Consider the following 14,058-nt stretch of genomic DNA (forward strand, 5'->3'; position numbering starts at 1 on the left):
AGGGCACCTGAGCAGTGTGTTTGAGGAAGAGGCAGTGTGTCGTTTGTCCCTTTCCGATCGGATTGTGCGATAACATCCTCGTGACGCAGTGGCCCTGAAGGACAACTGTGTTTCACGCTCCAACTAGTACAGACAACAAGAGAATGATGAACTCATGAATTAGGGAATTCCCACAAGATTGAATGAATTCCGACTTTCTGCACATTGCACACGGAGCACAAAGAAAGTGTGCGTGTGTTTGTGTGTGAGTGTGTTGTTCACCTGTTGGTCCATCTATGCACTGATTGAATGAATATGAATGCCAATGATTAGATAACAGTATTGGAAGCTGCAGGATCATTTCTCTTCACTGACCTTTTCTTCATCTTTTTTGCTCAATGTCTTTTAATTACCTGGTGTTTTGGTGAAAGCATTATGAGAAAGTATTGCTGTACGATTTGAAACATCTCTAGGAGTACTTTTTGTATAGAGAACCATGGTAGGATCATGGTATCTGGGGGTGTAAATCAGATGTTTCATCACAATACAATCTGACATTGATTCTCTCAGCCAGAGATACGATATTGGCCAATAAATCAAAACATGCCATTCCAGACAGCAACATAGTGTCAGCCCAGATCCGGCCCACATCTGGTACACATGGATTCCACACGGCCCGGATGTGGGCCGGATCTGGGCCGACACTATGTTGCTGTCCGGGATGATACGATTTGATTTATTGACATATTATTTTGTGCCTATTTCACAAAACTATTTTTTTTGGGGGGGGGAAATGCAAATTCTGTGTCCCAATCTGTCTCTTAAATATATATTTATATATATTATTATGTGTTGCATCATTTGAAATACTATTTCAGTTTTTCTACTTCAAAATTTCACATTTCATGTAATGTTATATTAAAAAATATCCTGGCTCTTCTTTATAATGGGAGTGAATGGTACCTTGTTTTTTGAAGCCCAAAAAAAGCGCATTCATCCATGATAAAAAAGTTATCTATTCGGCTTTAATGATGTGTTTGGCTGTTTTAACTCTGGCTGAAAGAAGAAAGTCATTTACACCCATGGCTTGATGGTGAGTAAATTATGGGATAATTTCCATTTTTGGGTGAACTAACTCTTTAAGTGAGTGGTACTAAAATATGTAACTACTTAAAGAATGCCATGTTCCATTTTCAACATATTATATTTCACAAACAGTCTCGGTCTTATTTAATGAGGATAGTTTGGATAACTACTGGACAACAGGGTCTTCTCAAGACGCGCGCCCCCGTCTGTCGCGTAGTGATAGCGCGCTTCCCCCCGCTCTTCAGAGAGAGAGAGAGAGAGAGAGAGAGAGAGGGAGGCAAATAAGGCTGAGCAGCGGCAACAGCAGCATCGCCAGTGGCGGCAGCAGCGTCAACGCATCTGCGCGTCTCAGAACTGCCTTGTCTCGGGCCAATCATTCCCTCAGCCCCGTTACCGATTGAGATTTAACAGCGGCTTTGGATCTTAACGAGCCTTCTACATTCTCGTCGACATCTCGGCGTCAGTCCCCGTTCGCTTGACTACCGGTTCCGTGCATATCTACACTGTTTCTTGAATTTTTAATGGAAAATGGCGTTGTTTGCTCAGTCCTCCAGTCTGTTCTGCGTGCTCTCCGTCCAAACTGTGCTGCTCCTCAGCTTCTCCTCACCGGGAACGGCGACGCTCCTCTTCCCTCAGCACTACACGTAAGTACCACAAGAAGAAGCGCGAGCGCGGAACGCGTCTTCTGCGCGCGTTTCACGGCGTCCCAGTTTCGTGAGACACTCGAGATGTCCCCGTTAACACGCCAATTTGTTTTTATTTTTTAATCAGCGTTCATATTTGTAGTCCTAAGCCATTCTGCACGATTGCTTACCATTGCCAAGGAGGTTAGTCGTTCAATTATGTATTAAAAGAGGCGTGACAGGAGAACGGCGATAGTTAGCGGTTCAGCGTAGATGCATTTGTAGTTGCTTGCTGTCATGTTACCGATCACGGATACGTCGGTAACGACGGCGGAGTGTTCCGCACGCTTGAATGCTGCTACTTTTTGACAGAAGCGCATCACGCAAACGCTTTTTTTCTTATTGGACTGTCAGCTTTTAGATACAGGGTTCCCACGGTCATGAATAACCTGAAGATATCAGGGAATTAAAAAAAATGCTGTTTTCCAGTCCTGGAAAAGTCATTTTAAGATCTTAGGATTGTAGTGCGACCAGCTTCGAAATGAGAGCGAGTGGAAATGTCTGTAAAATAATTCTAAAATAATTTCATTGGTCAAAAGGTGCGAGGACCTTGTAGATAACAGCACGTTTCTTTAAAAACGTAAGTTAGTTTTTGTTTAGTTTAATGATTTAATTATGGTTTAGAATATGGAATTTCGTTGTACTCTCTTACAATGACAATAAAAAGAATCTGAATCTGAAAATTCTTGAACTCATGAAAGATACTGTGAAGTCTCACTTGTGTATCAGTGACCTGTCTGATATCGATTATTGCGGATAAACTACCCATGATAACAGCCTGGAGGAGAATGAGATTGCTCACGTTTTCTTTTAAGCATCATCTTTGCCTGAGACAACTGTTGACACACAGCAAGGGGATAGAGCTATACAATTAATGTGGGTTTCTCTTCATTTAATTAATCCATTAACATTTAAAACAACAATTGAGTTCTCCAATGAGATTGTTCTTTCCTGATCAGTTTTATCCTCTTTATTTTCTCCAAAAACTGCAGTAAATTCCTAATGCCTGATATCCCAGATATGCAAGTATGCATACTCCTATTCATAAAGTTTAGAATTGGTTGTTGCAGTATATACTTGAGTTGTGTATGGAGGGATGCTAGGCATCTCATGTTTGCACTGGAGTGTACTGCGCTCCAGCTGCCTCCTGAAGTGAGGGTGCTGGGTCCGTGCCAGTTGTGCGCTCGTATGGGGCAAAGGCTGGATTCGTCCGCTGTGTGCCCACACATGCCAGTCCCCATGGATTATCTCGTCTCACATGCTGTATGAAATCATAGAATTTTGATGCTGTTTATGTAAGGTTTTACGTAACGTAAAATTAAGTTGTGTGTGGTCTTATTTTGGACATTTGCAAAAAAAAAGGATATTATATTATAGGTGGTTCTCTCAACTCAACTGGTGGGTTGAAATCAAAAATGTTCGCAAGTCTGTTCAGATAGGGTTGCCATTAACTGCACAATTTCATTCAAGGATAGTAAAACAAATAGTCTTATCAACTATTAATTGAAATTGTATTTATTATTTTATTTTATAATTTTATTAATGTATTTTATCACATATTTTTAATAAATTCTATTATTATGTGTCACTTTTTGAGGCATCATCACTGTGTCATATGCAATTATTGTTAATAATAATTTGAGGCAGTGATTCAAGTTTGTTAGGTAAACAGTTTTAGATTTTATAAATATATCCTTCTCTACATTTTGACAGAATCTTATTTTATTTCATGCTTAGCACGATAGTAATTAACCCATAGGTCTTCAAGTTATTTCTGCCTGGCAAGAGAACAGTATTGTGCATTTATAAAAGGATTGTTTCACTTTCCCAAGAGCGCAGCATATGTAATCTGTCAACCTTGATAAGCAACGTCTATCAACCTGTCAGAAGCACAGAGACGCTGCCAGAGAACAAATAGTGCATGTCTGGATAGTATTAGAGCTAAATAATACATTAGGCTGGTTTTCAACCCTTGTATGGTTAATAACTGATAATCTTCTTCATAATACGGTGAAATGGACTATCTTTCGCTCTCTCTGTTTGTGTTTTTCTGTTTGCGGTGTTGTAGCCTGTAGTCACAGAGATTTGCAACGCTTATTTTGCACAGCGCTTTGAGCCTCGAGGCCTTCCCCTCTTTACCAAAGCCAGTCAGTAAGCAAGCATGACCACTATAGAGAAGGATTTAACAAAAGCAAGAAATTCAATCAATAACCAAAACGAAGTCATAGCAATGATCAAGCATGCTTACGTTTATCTTATTGCTTTCATTGTTTCAGTCTGATATTCGTAAATTGGTGACGATAGACAAGGAATGGTGTGTCCTCGTTTCAAATCTGTCAGTCACGCTTCTGAGTGGTATGGACGGAGGAGGAGGCTGCCATGTTGCTTTTAAAGCTTTGTTCCAATGCCGAGTGCGTTGCCAGGATTTTAAGGCATCATATGCACACTTTCTGATTGTAAACATACTTCATTCATTATAAAAAAGAACTGAAAAAAGTTCATATAATTAACATGTTGCTGCCTATGTAAAGCGTATCAATCTGCCACGTATGAAGTTCCTTTGCTTGGTTATAAGGCAGATTTGATTTATAAACAGCAGCGACTGAGATTGTGTCATACACAGGTCAACACAAAGTTCTCTTTACTGATAACATTTAAGGGTGTTTTGTATTACAGATTTGCATCAGGATGACGCAATACGAGTGTGGGACATGCGCTCTTTTGGGAACAATTACCTCCAGTCATGCTAGTTAATAGCTAAATGACTCAGCATTTAAATAATTAATTTAGAGAGGAAAGTAACCTCTTCTTAGTGACACAAACTGAGTCTCCGCTTTTCTTTCATATGTTTTTTCCTTTTATTTTGAGCTCAGTGACAAAAGACATGATTGCGCACCTTTTAAATGTTAGCTTTTTTAAAAACGAGAATGTCTTTTATATTATTTCAATTCTATTTTAAGGTAGCTAATAGGATCCGGGGAATAAATAGCCATAATTTGTCTAAATTAGTCATCTCAAAACTTGAATTTCTCTGTATTCCATTCAGTAGCTTCCTCTTCCTGTCATGCCAAATCAACTTCCTGTGGGGGTGTGGCCAATTCGATTCACATTCCAATTCATGCATTGAAATTAGGATTCAGTTCATAAATTCTGAATTTCCATATATCTTTATTGATAGTATTATGGTTATTGATAATAATATTTTATTAAGTCACAATCATATACACTTATTATATATTTTTAAAATGTATTATATATAATTTATAATTATATTATATTAATTATCTATTTATTTATGTTATAAAAATATCAGTAATTATGCTTTAGTTGTATTAAGTTGCAATAATCAAGCACAACATGGATTTAAAATTAGAAAGTGTTGTAGCAGTAAAGAATTAGTTTGAACTGTAAGCTGTGTACAGACTAAAATATTTTTTTATATAATATCTAAAATAGTCTAAAAATACTTGGTCTCAGTTGAAGTTTTATTAATGTCTTTGTAGTACGCTCTCCATGGTGCTGAAATGTCACTGTTCAAACACATTTACATGTAAGCTAGTCGAAGTGGCAGTGCGGTGAAGAGAGGGAATTTCAGGGGGTTTTCAATGAAAAGAAAACTTACAAAAACAAATACATAAACAAAACTTTTTCAAGACTGTAAGGACGAAATGTCACCCAAGAACAAAAAGTACTTTTGTTTTCCATTATGAAATGTTTGTAGATCATTGCATGTAGAGCTTGTGTAGGCTGGGTTTGCTTACTACTGTACCAGGATCAGTATATGACTCTCAGACAAGAACTAGTAGGCACTAAAGTTTCATTTTGGACATGGATATCATGTTATATTTGATACTGAACACAATAAAATAACCAATAGCATCTGTTATGGAGGTAATGTGAGGATTATGTCCTATCTAACATGCTTTAGGCACCATTTTTGTGATATTTTGCTATTCTTAATCTGCTTTTCTGTTACATGTGCAGTGAATCTGAAACTTGGCTTTCTCTAGATACTTTACTACTGGTTTTGTGATATTTAACCAGGGACATTCAGGCTGGTTAGTCAGGCAACTTTAAAAACCAGCGATTTAAAAAGAGAAGTTGTAAAAAGTAATAGAAATGGGAGGTGATCTAGTGTGAGAGTAACATTATTACCAGCTATTGGCTAACTTAGATGACACCGATGGCTTGTGTGCTGAAAGCTTCAGTTAAAATGATTTAAAAATTGTAAGCGTGTTTTTGTATTTTTGTTCATGACATAAACAATATATATATATTACATGTGTATACACACACACACGCGCGCGCGCGTCCCCACAAGGATATTAGAACTTGACATTTTTTACGTTTTGGGGACATTTTTGGTCCCCATGAGGAAAAAACATCTTGTAAATCATACTAAATTATGTTTTTTTTCTTCTTTTTTTAAATGTAAAAATACAGAAAATGAGTGTTGTGTTTAGGGGTAGGGGAGTGGTAACACTTTACAATAAGGTTTCATTAGTTAATATCAAATCAAATCAAAACTTTTATTACAGACTCAAGGTCCAAATCTTATCCACAACAATACATAAATACATATCCATAAACACACATGCATACACACATACCTACACACACACACAAAAAAAAGAAAAAAAACAATTTAAAAAGAAAATCATTGTTCTACCAGGAGACAATTATACCAGTGTTTAATAATAATTAATTAATAATGAATTAACTACTTTATTTAACATGAATGAAAAGAATGAACAATACTTCTACAGCATTTATTAATCTCAGTTAATGTTCATTTTAACATTTACAAATACATTATGGACATAAAATGTTGTATTTGGTAAAAAAAAAATCTACTTGTACATACTGGCCAGGCACTAAATAAAGGCGTTTGTATGATGGAGAGATAAAAAGTATGACCTGGCACATTTTATGGCCTGCGTGAGTATAAAAGAGCATGCATTCTGGATTCCTGTTCATGCTGGAGGTGTTGTCATTAGCGGTTAGCATCAGTTCTCCCTGAGAAAACATCCCTCACTCTGAAAACCGTTATTTCTCCCTCTGTGACCTTTTCTTGGTTGACATGTTTCCTTCAGCAGCGTCTTCGTCCCCACAAACCATTTATCATCATCTCCGTCTAGATCTTTCATTACTGTGTAATCTAAACACTCCCAGTCTCGTTTCTTTCTTCAGTTCCTGTGTATCTGTCAGTATCTGATCAATAGATTACAGGAAACTCCCTCTGCAGCGGCTCAGCCGCTTGTGTTCGCATTGAGGGTTTCTAAGGTCATAGCACTTACAATAACAGAGTTTGGCTTAGTTTGGTTAATTATGTTTGAAAAGCATGAAACGTGAGAGGAAGCAGTACAGTGAGTCAGAGACGGGTCACCCGTCAAAAAATACAAATGGGAAAAGCTTTTTTTATTAACTATTTATTCATTTTAAATTTAAAACCATATACATACACCACATACGCAAACACAAAACTTCTCCATGCACACACACATAACATAAACTTCACATATCCTAAAATAACATACAACATATACCTTCCAAACGCTCTTACCCACCCTATACCCAATAGTACACAAAGGAGAAATAATGATAATAATAATAATAATAATAATAATAATAATAATAATAATAATAATAAACCCTCAAAGAAACAAACTTATTTCCGTCATTTAAAGTCAGCCACATGTTATTGTGATTTTTTTTTTTTTTTTTTTTGCACAATGACATCAAGCCACTAATAATTCCATATACAATGTCCATCCTCCATCAGTGTCCATCGATGTCCTTCTTCTTCTCTGCTGCTGTAAGTCCCGCAAGCCATATTCGTTTTTATTTAACTGTAAAACTGTAAAAGGTCCAGCCAACTTCAGGTTGGCATATGGGAAAATCTAAAGATAATGATGCCATTATTAGATTTTATTTGTGATTTGACATGATTTTAAAGGGTAACTCTCGCCAAAATACAATCTAGGGTCTTTTTGTGAATCTACCTGAGGCAAACTTTCGCGTAAAAGCATAATTAGAATGGAAATGCCACTTTTTTGACCGTATTTTCATTTTCGGTCAAAATGCCTTTTGAATGGGAGTGCTTGGGGCACTTCTATGATAGCATCAAAAATCACTATTTTTAAAACACTAAGAAGGCTCGACACAACATGAAACGTTGCTCGAAGTATTACCAGGGGCTCTACACATGAACTCGAGCATTGAGAACATTGTTTGTGTACACAGAGTTTACTAAAAAGAAAGATTTTGAACCACTCACTGTGTTTCCGTCCGCCGGCATTTTGTCAGTCAAAAATAGTCGATCTCCGAATGCAACGTAACACGGAGGAGAGCAAAGATGGAAAGCTCCTAAAGCTTAGTTCAATATAAATTCATGGATAATTTGTTGTTTTGTCGTTAGTGAAAATCAATATTGACCTTGTATTTGAAAAAGGATCCTCATATAAGAAACAATACTAAAATTCAGAGTCAGTTCATTCACATTCGGAGACTGACTATTTTTGACTGACAAAATGCCGGCGGACACAGAGACAGTGAGTTGTTCAAAATCTTTCTTTTTAGTAAACTATCAATGTCCATTGATGTCCTTCTTCTTCTCTGCTGCTGTAAGTCCCGCAAGCCATATTCGTTTTTATTTAACTGTAAAACTGTAAAAGGTCGAGCCAACTTCAGGTTGGCATATGGGAAAATCTAAAGATAATGATGCCTTTATTAGATTTTATTTGTGATTTGACATGATTTTAAGGTCAAATCTTTGCAAACCATTTTGCAGATTTGTTTTTGCCCAAAAGAGTGGTCTGGTGGTGTTCAGATGGCCACAGAGTGAATCGACTTCCCTTTAAAGGGAGCTTGAGTGAATTGAATCTCAGCTGCCAAATGACATTTAACTTAACTGAATCTACCTCTAATGGATATTTTGTAACGTGACACTAAACCAAAGTAGCCTGCAAATTGAATTGAGTAGAGGTAACTGCTGCTTGTTTCCTCACTATCACTATTACCATAGCTCATAGAGTTAGGGTTATGGATGTGAGCACACCCTTAACTATAAGTACATACTTTTACAGTGCATGCATTGGCACACCTTTTATCTATTGCTTTCAAGTTATTTTATTGGTACATGCATTATCTGTGAATCAAACCCATGAACTTGATGTTTCTAGCGCCATGCTCTACTGGAACAATCAACAAAGTATTAACTTATCACAGCGTTTGGCAATGGAGAGGGTGTGCTGACCTTTTCTTAACTCACACCGGCCACTTTATTAGGTACACCTTGCCTTCAGAACTGCCTTAATTCTTCGTGGCATGGATTCAACAAGGTGCTGGAAACATTCCTCAGAGATTTTGGTTCATATTGAGAGCATCACGCAGATTCTGCAGATTTGTCTGCACATCCATGATATGAATCTCCTGTTCCAGCACATCTCAAAGCTGCTGTATTAGACTGAGATCTGGTGACTGTGGAGGCCGTTTGAGTTAAGTGAACTCACTGTCATGTTCAAGAAACAAGTTTGAGATGATTTGAGCTTTGTGACATCCTATCCTGCTGGAAGTATCCATCAGAAGATGAGAACACTGTGGTCATAAAGGGATGGACATGGTCAGCAAGAACACCTCGGCTGTAGCATTTAAATATGCTCAGTTGGTACTAAAGGGCTCAAAGTGTGGCAAGAAAATATCCCTTACACCACCAGCAGCCTGAACTGTTGATACAAGGCAGGATGATCCATGCTTTCATGTTGTTTACGGCAAATTCGGACCCTCATCTGAATGTCACAGCAGAAATCCAGACTCATCAGACCCGGAAACGTTTTCCAATCTTCTATTGTCCAATTTTGGTCAGTCCGTGTGAATTGGAGCCTCAGTTTGCTGTTCATAGCTGACAGGATTAACTTATAGAATTGTGTACTTTATATACTTGTTTAAAATATTATATCTTACAAAACATGGTTAGACGTCACTTGTATATTAAGAAAATAGAGCTGAAATTGTCACATTAGATGAAATATAGTCGCATTAGATGCCAGTTGTGGATTTGTGGAGAAGTGTGTTTTATTGTTGCCAACAACCCTCTACAATGCGAGTAAATCATTTGCAAATGTGACCAAATTTCACGTTGGGCGACTAAAAAATGTCTTTAATTAGCCAATGGCTAGTAAATTGTACGATTTCAGTCATCTGTGATTTGAGTTAGAGGCAAAAAAAGTTTAGCGCAGACATAATTTCATTGCCTGCTGAACTTTACGCACCTTCGCTTGGCTGAGAGCGCCCTCTGTCATTTTCTCTCACACACTCAGCGTTAGAGAAAGAGAGAGGCTTACATCTCTCACATAAAGAGATTCAACGCTGTCCCAATCTGACCAATGCTGCGTCCTCATGAAAGTTAATCAATTGCACGTGTTTTTAAGCCTTGCCATTTTAAACAAAGCGCGAAAAACCCTCCGCAAAAGAAAAATTGTGTGCGCTGTGAGAAGTTTTATGTGCGTAAATTCCACATCTAAAGCATATTGAGCTCTCTTTCACGTCTTCCTGAGCTTGAATGGACAATTTCACACAGAATTATGTCAAAATGCCCATCTTGGGGAGTATCCTAGAGTAGTATCCTACAGTTGAGAGAGAAAAAGCATGTGTACAGTATCAGTATGGATCCATGCATTATTTCTTAAAGTGACGTCAGCCTAATATTCCTGCTGCTGATGTTAACGTCCCCCTGTAAGTCAATAATTTTATCCCTTAAAACTCATCTTTGATCACCAAAATTACATATTTAAACCTTTTTTCCTGTGAATTATTTTTTCCATGCCTTAAGATAGCTTCAGTGTAACTCTACACCCTTGCTTCATTTACTATACGCTGAACCACAATTTACTAAACCACTCAGTCAACTTTACTGAGTAAACGCTGTGCAATGGTATCACTCTTTACAACACTCTTACACTCTTGTTTGTATTATATTTATGTAGATCTTTTTTCATATGCATTGTTCTTGCATGTAAAAGGTCTGGCAAGTAAAATAAAAAATGTACTATCCAATGGCGACTCGTGTGTCCATAGAGGGTTGGCCAATGTGACGCATTCTTCGGCTAATCTTCTCATCCTTGTCATTCAAATGAAGCTGACATTTCATGATGCCATTTCTTTTTCTGTGTTATCTTTAAATGACAAATGACCATGTCGCTCCACCGATGGTGGAGATAGATGATGCAGAGGGTTGTGTTGTTACTGGCTTTTTTTTAGATTTGCAGTGAAACAGCTGTAATAGAGAGTACATATCTGAAATCTCAGCACTATGAAAGCTTTGGACTATTTGCATGTGTTTTAAGGTTTACTCAATATTGATTGAAGTTACGATTGCATTTATACATGCCATTAATTTGGTCTTAGTCTATGTTTCTTAGTGCTCTTTACCCAGCTCAGTGTACGTTGAGATGCAGGTGCTAAAAGCCCCCAAAGCTTTTAGTGTGAATATGTGCATGTGTGTTAAAAGTCACACCATTAATTGTGTATTTGCGCATAGGTGTGTGTGTTTTTCTTATGTGGGTATCAATTACTTTTGTCTTAGATCTGAACTCTGAAACATACATACGTTAATGCTTCTATCTATTCTTAATTTAATGCATCATTGTTCCGGAAAGTTCAGACTGCAGTTCATAACATAATTGCTAAATTTTTTTTTTTTAAATATAGGTTTTACTTTCAGGTTACCAAATAATAATAATAATAATTATTATTATTATTATTATTATTATTTTCCTTAACTTTTTTTTTCGAGTTTAAAAAAAACCTTTTTTTCTTTGTGTTTGAAAACATTTTGCTTGATACACTTTTTTTTTGGGTGCTTTTTACATCTAATTTTGTTTGTCAAAAAATGAGACTCAGTGTTTGTTCAACAGTCTTTAATTTCTATTTGTCTATTTCCACTGGAATAACAGCTCTTGTCCTTTCCAAAAAGGCAATAATATACTCACGGATTTGTGTAGATACGCCAAGGTATTTTATATTTTTAAAATGTAAAAAATTTAATTTTAGAAAATTACAAGGTCGCATAATTTCTTTTTCCAAAATTAACCTGCTTTTGCAAAGTCCAAAGTGCCAAAAATACCTGAGTAAGGATTTAATTATCATTACCTCGATTCTTTTTGCTCCCTTGTCAACTCTTGCACAGTTGGAAAGAACAAGCATTACCATTCCAGATTTAATTTATTATTTTTTTGTTGATTATTTGCATTTAATTACATTTTATTTGATTATTTGCATTTAATTACATTTTATGATGATTATTATTTTACATTTAATATGTTTCAATTATCAGTCAGTTTTGTTAAAAGTGAATGGTGGCCACAACTGTCGAGCAAGACTTTCACACAATCATATGACTTCAGAAGACTAGATTATAGTGCTGACATTGTACACAGTACTTTTTATGTCATTGTCAATGTCAAGTTTATAGAATTTAAAATGGCAGCACACTTTCATGTTCCATGAGATAAATAAACACATACAGGTTTGGAACAACATGAGGGTGAGTAAATGATGACAGAAGTTTTATTTTAGGCTGCACTATCACTTTAAGTACGACAAGCTGCAAACTTGCAGTGCAATTGCCTGAGCAGCTTCACGTCTGTGTTTGTGTACAGAACGTTCCTGGCCTAAGACAGCATTTTCTTACCTTCCACTCTCTATCCATCTCTCTTCTGCTGAATCTCATTGTGTTAAGAGCTTTAGGAGCTGCAGGCAGATATACAGCTCTGATCTCCGGACGTTTGATCGCTTCATTCAGGTTTGGCCCAGTTAGCAAGTGTTGCCTCTGCTTAGGGAGGCATTTCTGTCAGAACCGGGCTTTCTTTATCATTCGGCTCCTTAAACATCCACTCTTACCTGCCAACAGCCGACCAGCCCACTGCCAGAGAGAGAGACAGGATGAGAGTTTAGAAGGGTAGTGATTAAAGTCGAAATTGAGCCTGTTTACTTTCTTAAAGTGATAGTTCACCCCAAAATAAAGCTTCTGTCATCATTTACTCAGCATGACTTTTACATACAGCATGTCTCATTCCAAAGCACATGCATTGATCTTGAAACATGTATTTTTGAATCGTAAATCGTTGATTTCGGTCAATAATCGGTATTAAATGCTGAGAGACTAATTAATTGCGATTCGATAGCAATTCAGTGCTTTGATATATATATATATATATATATATATATACACATTAAATTACTACATGTGCGAATTAATGGAGATGTTGTGCACCGTCACAGACTTCTTTAGACACGCGCTACAAAATATTAGTGTCCTCCCCCCCCCGCCCGCCCGCCACTCTCTGACCCCCTGAAGGCCGCTGTTATTCACATCCTGACTAATAAGACACTTTGGGGGAAGCATTTAAAGGTCCCATATTGTCAAAACTGAAATTTCCTGGCTTTTTTCATGATAACAGATGGTGGGTCACTGTTGAAAACAACAGGCCAATCAGAAGAGAGGCTCATGAATATTAAGTAGACAGGCCAAAATCGACCTGTTCTTGGCAGAGCTTCTGAGAAAGGAGCTGTACAAATATATTGAGATGGTTTTTGGTACTTATACCGCAAATATATATTCTTAAGGACATCAAAACCTAAAATAAAACTTCTGAAAGGTGTACAATATGGGACCTTTAAATAATCCTATGAATGCATATAAAAAAATGCAGAATCGAATCAATTTATTCTAATTTTAATGTGAATCGTTCTGAATTTGCAAAAATCGCTATTGAATCGAATTTAAAACCTATGAATCGTGAATCGAATCGATTCGCTGTCTACCCAAAGATTCACAGCCCTCATTTTTTTAATAATATACTGGTCAATTTTGTTATTCAATGTTGAATGATGATTGGGCCTTTTAAAGCTGCAAAAAAAAAAAAAAGATAAATAGTAAATAGTTTAGCTATTCGGAAGTCACGCAGTAACTGTTTCTGGAGTTAACTAAATGCTGGAAAAACAGAAAAACTTATAGAAGAGTTCAGAGGAAACACACACTCTCTTAAGAAATAATATATTTATTTTTAAACATTATATTATTAAATGCTAATAGAATAGCTGGGTTCAGTCATTCTTATCAAGTAAATAAGACTGCTCAGTCAGAAACACACACACTTGCACACACACACAGGATTTCTTTGGGGGCTATTCTAGGCTGTGTAACACAGATAAGGGTTATTTCTGACCCCGGGCCGCGGTTGCAAATCTCTGACCATTAGGCGCCAGCAGATAAAGCTGTTATAGGGTTTGTGTGACACTGCTGAAATTC

At 36.9% G+C, this 14,058-nt stretch overlaps 1 protein-coding gene across 2 annotated transcripts in view; it reads left to right on the forward strand.

Moving 5' to 3' along the window:
- Nucleotides 1-1,315: 1,315 nt before the first annotated feature.
- Nucleotides 1,316-14,058, forward strand: part of cacna2d2a (calcium channel, voltage-dependent, alpha 2/delta subunit 2a) — a 214,887-nt gene continuing 202,144 nt past the window's right edge. The window contains exon 1 of one of the 2 annotated variants that reach the window (XM_084128533.1): nucleotides 1,316-1,709. In XM_084128533.1, coding sequence (XP_083984659.1) covers nucleotides 1,594-1,709 — 116 coding nt within the window. In that variant the 5' untranslated portion in view covers nucleotides 1,316-1,593. The remainder of the gene's footprint in view (nucleotides 1,710-14,058) is intronic. The other variant, XM_084128532.1, reaches the window with a different exon arrangement.

The sequence above is a fragment of the Abramis brama genome, assembly GCF_963993115.1.
Source record: "Abramis brama genome assembly, chromosome: 11".
NCBI lineage: Eukaryota > Metazoa > Chordata > Actinopteri > Cypriniformes > Leuciscidae > Abramis > Abramis brama.